Below are 19,497 nucleotides of genomic sequence, written 5' to 3'. Positions count from 1 at the left end.
CTCACTGTCCGAAACAACTTCCCCCCTCGAAGACAAGGCTGCCATAACCTCCCCAGCTGCATTGCGAATCACCGCACCAACCCCTGAACCATAATCAAAAGTTGCCGCATCAAAATTCAGCTTATATAGCTGACCCGGTGGAGGCTTCCAATTCTGCAGAAAACCAGTAGATGCCGAACCAGCAACCAGTAAAGTCTGAGCATCACGGTATTCTTTTAGATAATCCGTGGCTCTCTTATTTAACTGCACAGGATGTTGCATGCTCCCACCATATAATAATGTGTTTCTACGGTGCCAAATAAGCCAGCTTGGGACTAAAAATATCTCAAGTTCCTCAACTGATAATTTGGCCATCATCCCTTGAAAAAGCTGCATAAAATCATCAAACACTGAACCACACTTCTGTATCCGAGCAGTGGACCCAGCCCAAACGTCTTGAGCCGCACTACAATCCCATATTGCATGAACTGTAGTCTCCGGGCTCCGTTTACATAGTTCACACTTATCCTCTTGTAGCACCTGTCGACGAGCAAGGTTCACCTTAGATGGCAGAATATCAAGGCAAGCCCGCCAGCCAAAAACTTTGATTTTGCTAGGCACCTGGAGTTGCCAAAGCTGGTTCCAAGTTCGATGATCACTCCTCGGTACTGAACACTCTTCCCTCCCATTGGTATCGCCATCCAACATACGAGCCACATGATAACCCGACTTAACCTCATACTTCCCCTTGCGACAAAACTTCCACACAATCTGTCTTGTATCAGTCTCCTGCTCAATGGAATTTAAGGATTGCCTCAGCATCAAACTGATTGAAACACATATAAATCCTTTCCCTATCCCATCCATGCACTCTCCAATCAATTAAATTTGAAACTCTCCATTCCCATTCGTCATTCTCAGTTGGAAATAGCACCTTATTCTCAGGATGATTTGGTATCCACTTGTCTTCCATTACTCGAATTGAGGAACCTATGCCCACCCTCCAATAGCAACCCGATTTTAAGATATCTTGGGCAGCCAACACACTCTTCCAAACATAGGAACTGTTAGGACAATCAGTCGCCTCCAGAAAACTACATCTTGAGAAATACTTGGCCTTGAAGCACAAAGATAACAGTGAATTTTGATCTTGGACCAGCCTCCAACCTTGCTTTGCTAGCATAGCTAGATTAAAGCTCCGAATATCCCTGAATCCCATGCCACCTTCCTTCTTTGGTTTTGTCAAAAATTTCCAACTCTTCCAATGAATTTTCCGTTCATCACCAGATTGCCTACCAAAACCGTCACAGAGGGCATCAAGCTCATTGCAAAGCTTTACCGGTAACAGGAACACTCCCATAGTATATGTTGGAATTGATTGGGCAACTGCTTTGGTAATGTCATTGCCATTATATTATTACGATTTAAAAGTAATAATATAATGGTAATGACATTTTTACTTAATAACAAAATATAAAAAAGAAAAAGAAATTTTCAATTGTATTTCAGGCTTGATCTAGAAATTCATGACCCACTTGAGATATGTTTGCATTAGAGTCAAGCTATTTAATATAGGTTTGCTGGAAACTTTGACTGTAATTAGTTGCAAACCATTTATAATTTAATAATTATTTTCTAAATTTATTGTAAATAATTTGCTCTCCTTAAAAATTAAACAATTTTAAAAGTAATTATCATCTCTATTTTTATAAATTTATAATTTTATTAATTTTTTTTTTTGTTTTTAATTGATATTGTTCTTTTTGAAGTGGTCCATATTCTTCTAATTATTGTTATTATGCATTATATTTTACTAATTTCTTTTGCACAACTAAAATTTTTAAGTTTCAAATTTCACATTCTCTTAAGGAGATTATCATTATAATCAAAATTTATCACATAATTACAATTGATATTATTCAAATAATTGATAGACACATTCAAACCGAGAGAGAGAGAGACATAATGGTCCAAACTAGACTAAAATGGACTGAATTGGATTGAATGGACCGAAGTAGACAAGTGAACTGATATGTTATGTTAATATGACTCAACACGAGTGAAATAACAATAAATATCATGCTTCAGCTTTTAAATAATATATAGATTGATATGGATATACGTTTGGTTAGACTCTTCCATAAGCATGTTCCATGCAGAATGGGTGCAACACATATACAGTGTAGTGTACACATTTGTAAGTTTATTTACGAGAAGTGTGATTCTGTCTTACCACCAGGTGCCTAGCAAAATCAAAGTTTTTGGCTGGCGGGCTTGCCTTGATATTCTGCCATCTAAGGTGAACCTTGCTCGTCGACAGGTGCTGCAAGAGGATAAGTGTGAACTATGTAAACGGAGCCCGGAGACTACAGTTCATGCAATATGGGATTGTAGTGCGGCTCAAGACGTTTGGGCTGGGTCCACTGCTCGGATACAGAAGTGTGGTTCAGTGTTTGATGATTTTATGCAGCTTTTTCAAGGGATGATGGCCAAATTATCAGTTGAGGAACTTGAGATATTTTTAGTCCAAAGCTGGCTTATTTAGCACCGTAGAAACACATTATTATATGGTGGGAGCATGCAACATCCTGTGCAGTTAAATAAGAGAGCCACGGATTATCTAAAAGAATACCGTGATGCTCAGACTTTACTGGTTGCTGGTTCGACATCTACTGGTTTTCTGCAGAATTGGAAGCCTCCACCGGGTCAGCTATATAAGCTGAATTTTGATGCGGCAACTTTTGATTCTGGTTCAGGGGTTGATGCGGTGATTCGCAATGCAGCTGGGGAGGTTATGGCAGCCTTGTCTTCGAGGGGGGAAGTTGTTTCGGACAGTGAGGAAGCGGAAGTGCTGGCCTGCCGGAAAGCTTTGGAGTTCGCTATTGATGCTGGATTTTCAAAGCTGATTGTGGAAGGGGACAACTCGGTGGTTATGTCTTCGGTAGTGTCAAACACTCCAATCTGGTCGCGCTTAGGGGTGGTTTATGATGACATTCGACATTTAGCAGCAGGTCTCCATTTTGTGTCTTTTACTTGTATTCGGCGCAGTGCCAATTCAGTAGCACATTCTCTTGCTCGGTATGCAAATGTTTTAGATGAGGAGGCTGTGTGGTTGGAAGATTCTCCACCACCAGCCAGAGATGCTTTGTATTTTGATCTATCTGGTTTAAATGAATGAAGTTTGATTTGCCTTTCAAAAAAAAAAAAAAAAATCGTAATACGATTCAAATATTTTTGAATCATGTTTGTGAAAAAGGCCTTCTTCATCAAGATACTTGGAAGTTGGAACAACCATTATTAGGATAATTTAGGATTTGTACCTTCTTTTTTCTCCTAAAGATTTAACAGTTTCCTTGGTGCTATTTATTGGATTCGCACTGCAGGTACAATGGAGCGTGGCTGATTACCCGGTGTGGCTTCCTTCTTAAGAATGGCTATGACCTTCGCGATTGGAACCTATGTATATTTATCCTCATCCTTATAGGAATCATTAGTCGTGTGATTGCATTTCTTTTTATGGTGACCTTCCAAAGGAAGTGAGACCAGACTAACTGACATTCTTGTATAGTATAAAAATGCCAAGTTATTTGCCAATTTTAAGACTTACAAATTATCATGACAATGAGTCATTGTTTCACTCTCACAACATAATAAATAAATATCCAAATTACTTCTTTGTAACCAGTGCTAATGAGTTTGTAAGTTTTATGTTGTAAAATTTATAAATGAAAAGTTAACGAATACTAAAGAACATTGGTTGAACATTAGTTTATAGTTTTTTCAGCTAATCTGCTGGCAAACTTCTACTTTCCAAGCACTGCTAATACTTTGCAATTCCATTATCATTTTATTTTAAATACATTCCAAATTAGAGATATCTCTGAGTATTGCGTGGGCTGAAAATTTGTAATGAAAGTTATGAATAAATATTCCTATGAACTTTTGCCATTAAGAACTTGCTGGATAAAAATTGCAAATGGTTTCTTCGATAACAATATACTGGAATCCAAACAAAGGGATACAAGATGATTGAGCATCAACCATTATATATCTTCTTTCCTGTGATGAATTGAACATATCTAAAGCCACTTTTATGTGAATAAATAATATAACACTTGTGACATTATCGAATTCCTGAGGTACAATTATTGGGAAATTTGTGTCCACTTTTCTTTCCCTTTTTCTTTATATAAACCAGGCCGGCTGAAAGAAACCATAACATATCGGGGTCGTCATTTTTCGTTGAGAATATATGCAAGACTAATGACTCTCAATTGCTGGTAAAATTCATGCCGAATAAATACATGGTTGGAATTTTTTTTAAACGGAAAAAAGTTTCTATACTCTGTCCAAACATTTTGGGGGCAAGAAGTACAGTGGGATCATGCAATCCATCCCAAATTCATATTGGTGCCACCCTTTTTTTTTGACATCCCAAAGTTCAGACTTCAGGATCTTTGTTAACTGACAGTTCCTATAACTTGGATGTGCCACAACTCTTGACCACATCAACATGCCAAGCCATACAATAAAAAGTGACTGTCATTGCTGCTGATGATAACCCAAAACATCAGTTCACTGAAATATAGTTCTCCAATTTCTGAAGAATAAGTGGGTTTTTCAGAGGCAAAGACTATGAAAAAGATTTCAGAAAAGTTTACCTTGTCAGATTGCAGATGGTCATTTCCAAATAATATCTCCCAAAAATTTAAGAGCTGGAACACCCCTAATCTCTACATCTACTAGTGGTGCCTGGATCAATTCCAAGCTGGAGAGTTCTGTGTCATTCCGAATCATATCAAGAGCACGCGACTGATCCTGAAATGTGTAAAAAAAGAATACTTTCCATTTCAACTATCCCCAAAAATACAGCAAAATAAAGAAAGAAAAGTAATTCAAACTACACGATGTTTTCTTCTAGTGTAAAAGGCAAATGCTCACAGTTTGATTGTTCTTGCATTAAGCAGGTTATCACAATCAATACATAATAAAGCATATAATCTGCCAATAAGTGTGTATACTGATTAATACCTTTCTTTTCATTGCACAAAACTTGCAGTCTGAGGCAGAAGGGGAAGGATCTGATTAACAATAAGCCTCTTTACAGGAACATTTTCCTTCTTCAAGGAGGCACGCAACCTAGAAGACTCACTAACCGCCATTACCTTGCAAAAATAGAAAAATATGAGTAATTAAGGTAGAAGCATATAGCCCAAACTATTCACTCAATAACAAGCTAATCAGCCATCCTACACTCATGTCAACCAACACTCGATTCATTTGAGGTAACTTAAAGCAAATGGAAGTACCACAGAGCAAATAAAGTAATAAACCATTTAGATGACAAGAAAAACAACTGGTATAGAACTACTTCTAAAGATTCTCACCGTGGGGATTGTTACTATGACGAACTCAGTTGAATCTGTGTCACGAAAAAGCTCACGCACTTTTACCATCCTCTCCCGCAGTTTCTCTAACTTGTCAGCCTGCATTATAAAGCAACATTAGGATATTTTGTAAATCAAAATCAAAAATGAAAATGCAACACCAATTCCTAGTAACATAAGGCTGACCGCATCCAGCCGGGTTTCTTCTTGCCCAAAAACAGATTTGATGGCTGAGGTGGCCGAAGCTATTTTCTGTCTGAACTGCAAGAGCCAATTTGAATGGAAAAAAAATGTCAATGAAAATGGAAAACAACACTAGAAACATTGCGTTGGAAGTAGTATGGAGAACTAGTTTTAAATATTCTTCTGAATTTGTAAGAAATGCTTACATTTACCAATCCAATCCAATAAGGTACAATCAAGTGATTACAAGTAGAATATAATTGAAAATGTTCCTTACCTACCCACAAAATGGAAAGTTAACATAAATAGCATCACAATTTTTTTGTCAAATGAGTCTAACTGGAAGTTTGGGATGAAGCAACATGTCAAAAAAAAAAAAAAACAAAAAAAAAAGGCAATGCCCATGGGACTCTTTTAAATCTAAGGTATGATACTTAGCGACAGTGTTGAAAACAGAATGATGAAAGTCTTGGCAATAAGTAATATGGGAAAAAATAACTCGGGGGGGGGGGGAAGAGAGAGTGTGTCAATGATGTCTGAACATAGTTATATGGACTAAAGGCGTCAAAAGAAGGGGATAGAGTCTTGGATTCTTCCCTCTTTCTCACACACACAGAGATGGATTCGTCATCACATGGAAAATCAACCATTGTCTTCCATGTTCCACTTGCTTAATCTAATAACATGACTTTGTCCAAAGAATATTATGGACATCATGATTCTCATGTTAACTTTACACCAATGGATAATTTCAAATCCACCCATTTTCAATGTTAATTCCAGAATTTTACAGATTCGTCTGTATCACTGTTATGATCAGACCTCTCTCTCTCTCTCTCTCTCTGATTATCAAAGCTATTCAAAGCTGTTGCCTTAGGGAGATATATTGTGTTGTACTCTTGTGGTTTATGAGTGGTACTCTTCTAGACGAGTTTGGAATTTCAAGTGAAGAGGTATCCCGATCAGCTGTTACCATCGGAATATTCCTCATCCGGTTGTAGCACATCTCCCATATACAAGTAATGAATTGTCTAAGGGTTAGTATCTAAGAATTTACAGCTCCTCCTTTTATGTACAAGATCTTTATCAATTATTCTCTTTCTTTAACAAAAGCAAAAGAATACAATCTACAAACTTAGCTTAGAATCAGCACTTTGCTATATAGTCATCACATTCTTTAAAAATGGCCAATTAAAAGCTATTAGAGCTGGAAAAAATTTTATTTAGTTGCTTTTCCATGACAAAGAGAGCCAGAAGTCAACTTCGGTCACGCATTATAGTCAACTTATTATAAATTATCAGTGTATCCTGCTAAAAGAATTAAGACACTGCAGACAACTCACATTCTCACCATGAGTGATAATTTGACTTTTATAATCATTAAATTCTTTTTCTTTTTTCTTTTTTTTTTTTGGGGGGGGGGGGGGGGGGTGTGGAGGGAGGGAGGGATTGCTGTAGGTTATTCTTACTCCCCATCCACATGGCTACCTTCAATATCTTGCCTATGGATGCATCCAGGAAGTCTGGCAAGGACAAAAGACGCAAAGTATGACCCTGTCAAAAATAATTCATTAACTTCAATAGATATTAGACAACATGCATGACACAGAACATTTTATTATGCGCTTACCGTGGGTGCAGTATCAAAAACTATACGAGTAAACATGTTATATTCTTGTGATTCCAGAAATTGCATAACCTGGCAAGAGGATTTCTAGTTAGTAAGGAAGCAAGGAAACTAAAAGATTTATTGTGCAAAACACTGAGCTAAATAAGAACTGCAGATAATACATACCTTGGATATTGCCATAGCTTCATCCAAACCAGGGGGAGGTGTCTCAAGCAGCTCTCCTAGTTTTAGCTCTCCTAACTTCATCAATCAAAAATACGTCAATCAAAGAGAATATGGACTGTGATCATTCAAAATTCAGGACATTCTTTCTCTTTCTTTCATTTTTATTTCTTAAAAAAAAAAAAAATTAAGGAAAGGTATATCATAAACTGTTGGGAGGAAATTTATGATGGGGAAAAATCCCGACTTCTCAGGACTTGACCTCATTTTGCACCATAAGTGAGCAGCTCTACTCGTGCATGTGCAGGTGCATGCATTTGTACACTTACACAGTCACCCAAGGAGAGAAATAAAACGTGGAAAAACCACTCCACTCAACTCAATTCTGGATAAATGAAGTTCTGAAGTTATTCTAACTGTAATATAGGGTCAACCATTGAGAATAGCCCTGGTGTATTGTTATAGTGTTCATATTGAGTAAAGATACTTATAATATAAGGTTATGTTGCAATATCAAGAATTTCATATAGAGCTTTACCTGATCAGCAAGCATTCCGAGGCCCATACCATTCATGAAATCCTGAACCCCAGTTCCACCATTTTTCTGAGTTGCACTGCGGAATTCTTCCCTAGCCTTCTCAGGGTTTATCTGGCATAAAACTAATGAATTTAACTTAAAGAAATAAGAAAAAAAGAAGGGGGGGGGGGGGCGGGGGAGGAAGAAGAAAAAGAATAAGGACAAGAGAGAGGATAATCATAGACATCTTTCTATACCTCAAGAGCAAACAATGGAGAATCAGGTCCTTCAACTGGTACCAGTGTCCCTCCAGTCAAATCCTAGGATAAATAATACAAGTACATACTCAATCCAATTAGTGAAGTGCTACTTGGCCTGCAGATATTTTAATGCAGAACAAGAAGAAAAAAAAATTTAAAACCTGAGCAAAAGAATCACTCAAGGAGTGTGCAGGATCAGTGGAAACCACTAGAGTGGGGTGCCCACTGTTAGCAAATTTTACTGCAAGTGAGGCAGCGCAACTCGTCTTCCCTACCCCTCCCTTTCCACCTAGCATGTAATACTTCCGCTTGGTCCCAGAAACCATATCATCAAACACAGTAACACCTTCAGCAGGAGTAGACACTGATCTCACTGCCAAAAAGTAGTGCACAATAAATATTCATTTTTAACATCCTAAGAAGTTTTTCAATGCGATCAAATTCATCTCTCTTTGGAACATTATTCTTTGGAACTGCTGGGGTGCATAAAATGAAGCAAAACTTGAATCATCACAGCTATTGCCTTCTAAATAAAAAATAACATTAGAACTCCCCACAAGGAAAGCGGAAGTTTTCATTTGCTTCTTTTCGTCCTTATACAAAAACCAAAATTATGACTTATTTCTGCTTGTACACAACCATGATACTAAATCATGATGTAACAAACTGGGTCGTACATAAAGGCCAATGGGTAATTGGGTGCAACTTCATGTGCTAGTGACTAACATAAAGGTACATCATCCAACAACTTTCATTCTGGCTTAAGTGAAAAAGAAGAGAAAGCAAGTCGAGTCTATGTTTCTCTTATTATATCTTAAAAAATGAAACATGGGCTCATTTAAACGATTTTCTTTTTGTGGTTTCATAAAATAAAATTTTAGATTCAAAATTTGGTTTTTCCCCTTCTCCTATATTTTCTTGATAACAGGGTAAAAGTTACAGTCTAAATGAATAGAGAATCAATGAATTCTACAATGGTACGTATCTCATTATGACCCAAAAGCACAAGACCATTCAAACAAAGTTCTTAGGAAAGAAAATTATAGCAAAATAACCGAGGCCTCCACACCCTCAAAAGTATGCTTGTTCCTTTCCATCCAGAAAGTTCACAACAGGCATAAAGGAACTAAGTTCCACATAATTGAAGAATATTTTCCAACCCAATCCATCCATCCAAAAAGTAGCTCTACAACATTCCTGGGCTTTACTATTGTGCAACAAACACTGGAAAGGTAAAAGTCCACAATTTATAGGTAATGTCACGATGTCAAAACAGATGATCTACAGTCTCACCACTGCTTCTACACATGCAACATCAAATTCTTAGATTAATGCCTCTCTTAACAAGGCTATCAACAATTAGAACCTTTCCCCACACTGCTGTCCACACAAAAGAAGCTACCCTCTTTGAAGCCTGTGCCCACCAAATACATTTCCAAGGAAATGTGTCACTGCCCTTGTGCCTCTTATAGCATCATAGTATGACCTAACATCAAATTGACCATCACTACTCAATCTCCAGTTCATTCTGTCAGGACCCTCGCTGCTTGGGAGATTTATTCTTTTCTTCATTCACACCTTTTTTACATGGAATTTGATTCAATCGGCACTTTGTGATAGCCTTGATTAAAAAAAAAAAAAAAAAACCAATCTTTCTTTTCTTTTACCAAAAAAAAGTTCTTGAAACACAAATGGACCTTGCTAAAATCTGTGTTCTGCCTTCCTTATGCAACAACCAAATGAAAACATTAAAACTTTTTTACCCCTTACCCTCCATAATTACCTTTTATTCTATATTTTATCATTTCTTCTCCCATAAAGAATTAGTTTCCACATTTTTTTTCCCTGCCTCCTATGTGCTTACTTCTATTCAAGTTCAACCAGACAATCCACCAATTACAACCAAAAAAAAATTTTCATTGCAAACAGACAATTGGTTGTTCCTACAAAAGTATAAATTTCATTATGTAAACCCCAGAAACACTCAAACCAATTAAAATCCTAGTGAAAGTTTCAGTCTTCATATTGACATACATACATATGAATACAGATGCAATTTTACCAGCCAAAAATAAAGACCCCCACGAAATAAATCACAACTTAAAAGAATTGGTATTGAAAAAAATTTTACCTTGGAGTGATTTTGTGAGAGGTTTCCTTGTGGTGGAAAGTGAGATAAAGTTGAAACTTTTGGTGAGAGAAAATGGTGTGAGGGTCTTGGGTGAGCAAGAGACCAAATCCAGCATGGCCATGGAACTTCTTGAAGCTAAGCTGTGAAGAGGAGCTGAAAAAGCAGACGGAACAAGACGAGTAGCCATAGTTTTTTCTGGTTGAAACTAGAAACTGTCCTTCGGCTTTGGACTATGGAAATTAAAAACCTCCTCTCATTTCCATTTTCTGAGCCCAAAAAAAAAAAAATCCTCAATTGTCTACCGCTATACGACAGGCACTATTTTGTCGTGTGAAACTAGTTGTTAATAATTACACAACGCCTGTCGTCTACTTTGTAGGACAAAAATTTTAGCCAAATCTAACTCAAAATTTTGCCTTTTCTAGTTAGTGTAATCTCTTTCTTAAATCTTAGTATTAGCTTCTTGGCTAAAAATAGCCTTGTTACAACAAACACCAAAAATTATGCTGAAAATTTTTTTAACTCTATTTTAAGTTGAGTTGTCATTTACTTCATTTAAATCTATGACAATACAAAAATAAAGAGAATATGTGAAATTTTCGAAGTGTCTAAAATTTTTTAGGGTGAAAAAGTATAATTCTTACAAGTATGGTGGTTGTATATTTTATAACTTCATACCATTCAATACTTGTCCTCTAGTGGGAATGAATGTGCCAATTGAACTAAAGATAATTAGTTGCTCAATGCTATTCATATTTGTCATATGTCTTGGCTCAATTGAAAATTTAATTGAACTAAATTAATTTCGTTATGCTGATTGCTGACTTGAAATTCAATTAAAACTTCGAGTTTGAGCATTCGTAAATCAATGCAAGTGTTTAATATGGTTATCTCTACCTTCCCAAATGCTTCATTTCCAAAATAACACACTTGCCTGCCCTCGTGAGTCGTGATTCTCTACAAAAACAAGGAAATCATTTTCATCTGCTTTGTTCAAATCATTTCAAAACACACCAGAAAAAAAAAAATAATAATAAAATAAAATCCTCATCTTTCCATAATAGTATTAAGATTGGATATATAGAAAATTCATTGGCTATGGAGGTGCATCTGTCACTTGGCTCATCGATGAAAAACATTCAGACATCATCTGGCTTGTGTCTAGCTCATAATGGTTCAAAACTCCAAATTCTGAACTGACCCTGCCAAGTTGCAGAATAACTCCCATCTGTAAGAGGGCCTTCATGCAAACATAAACCAGATACGCTACCATAATAATAATAATAATAATGGCAATAAGTTATCCTTGGAAAAGACAAAAACTGTTGGAAACTTTATTGATTACAATTAAGCAATTGGTGTTTGTCATTTTGTAATCCTCATGTTGACATTTTCCATCTTCATTCAATGGATTACCAGTATTTTAGCTGACAGACGCAGCCCGGCAATTTCATTAGATTATCAAGTGCATAATGCTATGCATAAACCATTTGTGATTGCTTATATGAATAACATGTATAGGCAACTTAATATTAAAAATATATCCAAAAAAAAAAAAACCATTTAACAAAACAAGCAAAAATTAGGTTCACAGATAATTATACATTACTCAGAAGCCTCATCTGAAAACTGCTATGTAATTCTTACATAACTAAGAAACATCATCTGAAAACTGCTATGTAATTCTTTCAAGGTTTGCTTCCTGCTAAATCTTCAAGCGTCAGATTCAGGGTATCAACAGAACCTTTCTTCACTTCCTCACCACGAGCAGCCAGATATTCTTCAATGCTCCCTGGTTGTCCAAACATTCCAAGGTGATCTGCAATCAGGTGTAGATTATTACACCCACCACACCGTGCCACCACCACCCCTTTATCATATGATTCGCGACAAACTGTCTTCACAGATCTTGTTTCACAGACCCTGCAAGTAAAGATCATGGCAAGATCATGCCTTGCGGATGGCTTCAAGTTAGAATTTGCAGAATACTTCACGGTTGAACTATCATTAGTGTTTATATTGGAGGGAGCATTTACTGAGTCAAAATCAGGCTTCAAAGTGCCCGTTTCATGATTTTCCAAATCTTCATTGGCATGGCTAGTTGGTTGTGTTTGTGTCTGAATCCCTCTTTGACAAAATTCGGATCTGCTAAAGCATGCATTTGCAGAAGGAAGAGCTTGAAGAGATTGCCAAAAAGATTCTGCCACCAATAAGCGAAAAGCCATACAGAGACAGAGATGACTAAGATATCAAGCAAATAATATAAACAATAATTCAAGCAGGAAAATATGTTACTTAGTAAGACATTCATCTAAACATTTAAATAACACAAGGAAACTTAACTGAACCAGCAAAGTCAGAAATAAACTCTTCTGCAGCAAAAGAGTATATTAGATCAATATAAGCACTTTGAACAGTCCTGAAGTGCTCATCTCTACTCTATCTTCTATAAATGTTTCCACCTCCTAGGTCTCAACATCCTTGGTCACCACTCTAGTTTTACTTATTTTAAGTAAAATGTTTCAGTAATGCAGTGGTGAAATGAGTAATGTGAACTTCCTACATGATCATAGGACAACAAATAGCTAGTATCATTGCTCTTAAGTAAGATGTTTCATTAGTATGGTAGTAACATGAAACTTGAGAAACACATCCATAATTCATCCACTTCACCAAAAGTTCAAGGAAGCATCTCAGTTTAAGGCCTAGAAACCGAGGAATCAAATAAATTTTAGTTTTAACTGAGTTGCCAAAGATTATCAAAACGCATTCTACCACACCCTTAAGATCAATACAAGGATGTCAAGGATATGTCTTCATCATCACAATATGATTCATCATTGCTTGCTAGATTTTTAAAAGAATTTCTCAATTTTTTAATCTTTAATTAACTGCATTTTTAATTGATGGTATTACTTTTTCCACCGAAGCTGGTAAGCCATCAAACCATTGCCAAAAGGGTTAAAACAAACCCCTAATAAAGACCATGTTCAATATTTCCTCATAAAATTCTAAATTCAATCAACAAATATGCAATCTTAACATATTGGTACTTGGTCTTCAGCACACTCATGTGGATTAATAATGCAAAAGAATAATAAGCTAATAATCCAAAGTTCTCTCTCCAAACTTCAAATCAAATGTACTATGTCTGACTCTCATAGTTGAAAAAAGCTATTGGGAATAATTATAAACCTTATTCAGTTGTTATCCCTTTGTAGCTTCCAACTCTATTCTCAACTCTTCTACACACTCAACTGCGAGTTTGTTTCTTCAAGGAAAACACAAAAAATAAATAAATAAAACCCACAGAAAAACCCTTCACCTGTTCAGCCAAGAAACTAATAATAAGTCAAAAAAGACCAAATTTTTGCTTTCAGTCTTTAATTTCATTCAACTTAACAAACTAAGACTAAGCCAAATATTCATCTTGAAAAAACCAATTTTTAACAAAACTAAACACAACCCACAACCCAAAACCAGCTACATCTTCACATTGTTAGTATTTGTTTCAATTTACCTCAGTTTTCTTAGAAACCAAACATAGCATACGGTAGTTTTAAACTTCCAAAAACGAAAACATAGTAATCAAAAGAACATTAGTATTATCTTAATTCGTAGAAATCACCTTTAGATTTAGGGAAATGGGTCTGAAGCTGAGTTTGATTACGGACAAAGAGAGAGAGTAGTCGCTTCTGGAACATCCTGGCCGCCATTGTTTGTGGACTTCGTAGGGTAGAGAAGCACACGTACGGTCCCAAATTTTTAGTGTTATTCAATGGAGGAAATTACAGTGTGCCCCGCAAGTTTTGGAATTTATATATTTCTACCCACAAGTTCAAGCTTTTTTATTAGTTTCCTTTGCATAATATTAAGTTCATGTGCATGTTACGCAAGCCTGAACAAAGTGGATAGCAACGAAACAAGCGGTCTTGGATTAGGTTAGGGTGCTCTATTTTTTATTGGAACGAGAGAACAATATTTTGTATCAAATAATACTAAGACATTTGTATCAAAATTCAATAAATAAAAAGTTTGTGTGTAAAAATAACTACTCACTAACATATGTCTTTCACTTATTGGATTTTGATACAGTTGACATGATAGCATTTGATACTTCAAATACTTTCTGTATTTGGTGAGAGTTAAGGCGGCTGAAAAATTAATGAACTAGAAATATAAGAGATAACTATTGAAACACATGATTGACCACTCAAAATTAAAATCTTTGTAATACTTAACCTCGAGTCCAAATCTTCTGTCCCATTTTTCCTGCTCTATTTTATGCTCCACCAATAAAAACTTGCCACATGTTCACTTAACTAATTTAATATTACCATTATTGACTTATTAATACTACCATTATTAATTAATGGTAATAATTAATTAATTAGGTGAATATGTGGCAAATTTTTATTGGTGAAGTATATAGTGGAGTAGAAAAAGTGGGACAGAAGATTTATACTCCTTAACCTCCTTTTGTGGATTTCGTTTTAACTCACACGAAAAATATGTACACGTGATATTCATGTGATACTTGGCTGATTTGGATCCCCAAAGGGGTACTTAAAAAGACCAAAAGACCATTCATTATTATTTTAACACCAAATCTCTCTACCGAAAAAGGACAACCCCTATTTGAAACTCTAAAAACAAAAAAGTTTACCCAGTAAATGCTATCGGTTTTTGAAGTTTGAAATTAATGTTATTGGCCTAAAGTTTACTGAAATAATGTTTTGATATATATAAGGTGCCACTTCATTTTTAAAATGACAAAATTTAGTTATAAAATTAGTTGTAACATAAAACTACAATCTTATTTGATATACTTTTAATAGAAGTGAATTTTGACAAATTCACCATTGGATCATATCTTCTTTTTATATTCTCTATACTTGCAAAATTTTTAGAAAATTAAATATCAATAGCTATAGCATCAATAAATTGTTTAAGTTATGAGTTTTTATAATTTAAAATTATGCATAAAATATGAATTTATAGATCATATAGGAAATAATATCCAATTAATACAAAATTTGTCATGTGTATTAAGACCGTAAAATTTTGACAAATCCACCATTGGATCACATCTTCTTCTTATATTCTCTATGCTTGCAAAATTTTTAGAAAATTAAAAATCAATAATTATATTATCAATAAATTGTTTAAGTTGTAAGTTTTTGTAATTTAAAATTATGCATAAAATATGAACTTATAGATTATATAGTAAATAATATCTAATTGACACAAAATTTGTTATGTGTATTAAGAGTGTAAAGAACATACAATTCAATGGCTAGATTTTCAAAATATGTAGTGTGGGGGGAAAAGGGCCCAGCCCAACATAATGGGTCGAAAGCCCATAGGAGAGCTATTTTGCGACCGAGAAGAAGGAGATGGAAAAGGCAGGACCCATCTGGAAGTGAGACCCTCAGAAGGAAGAATTATTACAATCCGAAGAGGATATCTCCTGTCCGAAGAGGTTGTAATCCTCTGACGCAAATATTATAAATCAATTAAGTGTGTGAAAGGCCAAAATGACCTTTCGAGGACTCCACTTGATCAAGATAAGCTCTGAGTATGCTGGGAAACGATAAGGATGGAGAAATATCTAAGGTGAAAGCTGCTACCACCGTATTTAATACTCTGCAGCAACTTTTCTGGCCGCATTTATGTGGAGAAGACCCCTGAACAGTGCATCATAACCTACCGCCACTCACACAAAGCTAAAAGAAGATACTTGACGTGACATGTACTCAAGCAAACTCATGGATGAGGAACAAGTGGACGATAGAGATGAGGAGAAGGGTGGCTATATAAAGAAAGAAAAGAAGAAGAAAAAAAAGGAAATGAGAGAACTTGATTGTAACCCTAAGACCTTTATTCATCAGATAAACAATAATATAGCTCTTCGGATTTTCAGGTTTTACGTGTAAATTCATGTTGGCTTGTGTTTGAAAATTGTGATTCGTTGTTGTCAATCCAATACTTAACCTAGCTCTTTCACCCATACTCTACAAATTTATTGTTTTGGGCTTGGGCCACAAATCCTAACCCTACATGTAGTAATATTTATTTTATTGAGTAAGGTTATAGTCTTAGGGTACAATCAATTTTGTAGTTAAATTTTGTCATTTTTAAAATGTCACCTTATTGTAAGAAAATTAACAAAAGTTACCTAAGGTATCAATAATGCTCAATTTTAAAATTTTAGGGACCAATAGCATTCATTTCAAACTTCATGGACCAATAACGCTCATTAAGTAAATTTTAGAAACTAACAATGTATTTTGACCTATATATATGATTCAAACTCACGTCCATTAGATATGCTAAAATAGCATAAGGTCCAAAAGTTGCCCAACAAATTAATTTTTATACTAAAATAGACATAAATTTTTATAGGTAGAATACAAACTTTCGATCAGAATAAAAACAATAGATTCTCTAACTTTGGTTGGCCAAGCACAATCCGTAGAAGATTGGTGGTTTTTTTTGCCTTTGTCATATTCACTCACAATACTGATTATTCAAGTACATTTAAGTTTATTTGTTTGAGTGGACACGATAAGGAAGCCATTAATGTATGGATTCTACTGGTCAAACTCAAAATGCATAGTAATACCACATTCCAGTAAGAAGGTTCACACCAACATCAAAAGGTGACCGTATATTTTTGCTACACATTCTTTTACTATAGGACCGTGGCTAAAAACGTGAGTATCATAAACAGAATTTACCCTTGACTATCGAAAAAAGAAGAAAAAGTATATGTCTCAATGTCAAGCTCAGTGAACATGCATGTCCAGCATTTGTAAGAATTAAAATATTCTCATATCATATGTATCTTCCTTGGCGGCAGACTTGTTAAGTCGATAGTCTTCTCTTGACTTAAGTCCTAGCACTCAGGATGGATCTCTCTCCTGTGTAGTCAGAGACTCGGAATTGGTCTCAATTGATCCTTAATTTGTTGTTCACCAACCAGGCCAAACCACATAAAAGTTTTACCAGACTGGCTCACAACGATTCTAAGCTAATGACAATGACATTTATATTACAATCTATGCTTAGACTTGAGAAATTTTCTAAAGTAATCATGAAAAGGAGAAGAGGGAAGGATTAGTGGATTACTTTGAAAATTATTAACTGTTAAAAGCAGCCTACTTCATGACTTCATAGAACATCGACATGATGTATTCTTAATTGATATTAGACAAAGTTTAACTACAAAATTTATTGTAATTTAAGATTATAACCTTACTTAATATCTTTTTTTTAGAGGTAAATTTTGACAAGTATACCATTAGATTACATCTTCTTCTTATATCTTCCAAACTTGCAAAATTTAAAAATCAATAGCTATGTCATCAACAAATTGTTTAAATTGCAAGTTTTTGTAATTTAAAATTATGTATAAAATATAAACTTATAGATCATATTATAAAAATATTTGATTGACACAAAATTTGATATGTGTATTAAGAGCGTAAAAAACATGCAATTCAATACTTAGATTTTCAAAATATGTAATAATATTTATTTTATTGAGTAAGGTTATAGCCTAAAATAATTACCAATTTTATAACTAAACTTTATCCATTGATATTACATCATCAATAAGAAAAGATGACCATATTTATTTCCTACTCATTCTTGTATTATACATCAAGCTAAATATACAAGTTTAGTACTTCTTTTTTAAAAATAATAATAATAATAATTTGATAATTATATTAATAGGAGGGAGGATTGGAAACATTGAACATCATCATTGGAAACACCACAAAGTATCACTTAAATGATATACACAAGATAAAATATGCAATGTCTTCATTGGTGGAGAACACTCAAGTTGACAATCCTTTATCTTGACTCCAAAAGCGTAGGGGCTGTTTGGTTTTTTAAAAACCGTCGCTCATCGCTCATCGCTCATCACTCCTCACTCAATTTTCGTCACTCATCACTTATCACTCATCACTTAAAATATCTCAATTCACTAAACCCCACACGTTTAGCACTCATCACTCAGTTATGTTTTCAACCAAAAAACTAAAAAAATTGGGACCCACACACTGACCCAATGTCATAAGACTTTTCTCTCTCTCTCTTTTTTTTTTCCCCCTGACTCTCATCTTTCTCTGCCTCTCCCCTTCATTTTTCTTTGCCCTTCCACGAACCCAGCAACGAAAATCAAGGTTTGAACCTACGATGCCAATCTCCACTGTCACCCAGCACTGCTTACCTCGTGGGCGTCGTCACCCAGCACCACAAGATCTCCTCTGTCATGCCGCGGTGGCGTAGATCTGTGATCATGGACATGGCTGACGACAAGGTACTCTTCGTCGTTTTCCCTGCCGTGCCGAGCTAGACATGGTTGACGGCAATATTCCTCATTCCACTGTCGTGCTGTGCCAAGATCCTTTTTGCTTCTTTTCTTTTTTCTTTTTTTTCTTTTTTTTTTTGTGTTTTTGGTTTGGTTTGATCTGAGATCGGAGTCAGTGCCTTCGATGTTTGAATCTTCATTCTTCTGCTTCTTATATCTGAGAAGGCTCTGATCTCTCTCTAGGATTAACAATCTTTTTCCTTTTTTTTTTTATACAAATTTTCCAAAATTTGGAGCTTAACTAAGTTGTTACTAGGACCAAATTTGTGTTTCTGAGCTGGATTTTGCTTTAGATTACTGTAATTAGCTCTTGAATAGGTTTGGTTTTGATAAACAATGGATTCTTTGAAGAAATTGGGTTTGATTCATGTGTGTTTGAAGAGGAAAAAAAAAAAAAAGATAAGAGTGAGAGAGAGCACAGGTGCATGAAGTTAGATTGATGACAAGGCATAAGGTGGGTCCCATCCGGTTGAGTAAAATTACAAAAATGTCACATAACTCTGTTTCTATAACTTGAAAACACCTAAAATGTGTTTTCAATTTCCATAACTCATCACTCAAAAATCAGAGAATTGAGTGGTGAAAACAAAAATTGGAAACACATCCAAACACACTACTTAGACTTGGGACCCACCAATTTTGAGTTATGGGTGATGGAAATAGAGTTCTGGGTGATAGAAACTGAAAATCCAAGGCCTTGTTTGGTTATTTTTTTCATCACTCATCACTTCTCACTCAATTTTCATCACTCATCATTCATCATTCCTCACTCATCACTTATCACTTATCACTTAAAATACCCCAATTTCCACTACCCCACCTCTTTGGATACTGTTTTCACTTTTTATCACTCAAATATTTCAAC

The 19,497-nt window shown here is 35.2% G+C and overlaps 3 protein-coding genes across 3 annotated transcripts; 1 reads left to right on the top strand and 2 right to left on the bottom strand.

The window, feature by feature from the left end:
* Window positions 1-2,557: 2,557 nt before the first annotated feature.
* On the top strand, window positions 2,558-3,157 carry LOC111990361 (uncharacterized). Its single transcript, XM_024022138.1, has one exon. It carries the CDS (start codon window positions 2,558-2,560, stop codon window positions 3,155-3,157), a length of 600 nt encoding a protein of 199 aa, XP_023877906.1.
* An 898-nt stretch (window positions 3,158-4,055) lies between these two features.
* On the bottom strand, window positions 4,056-10,506 carry LOC111985450 (ATPase GET3B). Its single transcript, XM_024017092.2, is given in 12 exon segments — window positions 4,056-4,797; window positions 5,011-5,054; window positions 5,057-5,144; window positions 5,367-5,465; window positions 5,553-5,627; window positions 7,038-7,103; window positions 7,180-7,248; window positions 7,345-7,419; window positions 7,880-7,990; window positions 8,116-8,178; window positions 8,280-8,491; window positions 10,250-10,506. Coding segments are annotated over 12 exon segments (1,227 nt in total). The 5' UTR covers window positions 10,437-10,506; the 3' UTR covers window positions 4,056-4,659.
* A 1,291-nt stretch (window positions 10,507-11,797) lies between these two features.
* LOC136068693 (uncharacterized) lies at window positions 11,798-14,064 on the bottom strand. Its single transcript, XM_065776159.1, has 2 exons — window positions 13,878-14,064; window positions 11,798-12,449 (listed from the first exon to the last, which is right to left on the bottom strand). Exons 1-2 carry the CDS (start codon window positions 13,963-13,965, stop codon window positions 11,938-11,940), a joined length of 600 nt encoding a protein of 199 aa, XP_065632231.1. The 5' UTR covers window positions 13,966-14,064; the 3' UTR covers window positions 11,798-11,937.
* Between the last annotated feature and the right edge of the window lie 5,433 nt (window positions 14,065-19,497).

Source organism: Quercus suber, unplaced genomic scaffold (genome assembly GCF_002906115.3).
Source record: "Quercus suber isolate HL8 unplaced genomic scaffold, Cork oak 2.0 scaffold_129, whole genome shotgun sequence".
Taxonomy (NCBI): Eukaryota; Viridiplantae; Streptophyta; class Magnoliopsida; order Fagales; family Fagaceae; genus Quercus; species Quercus suber.
The sequence above is the reverse complement of the archived record's forward strand: the minus strand, read 5'-3'. Positions and strand labels throughout refer to the sequence as shown.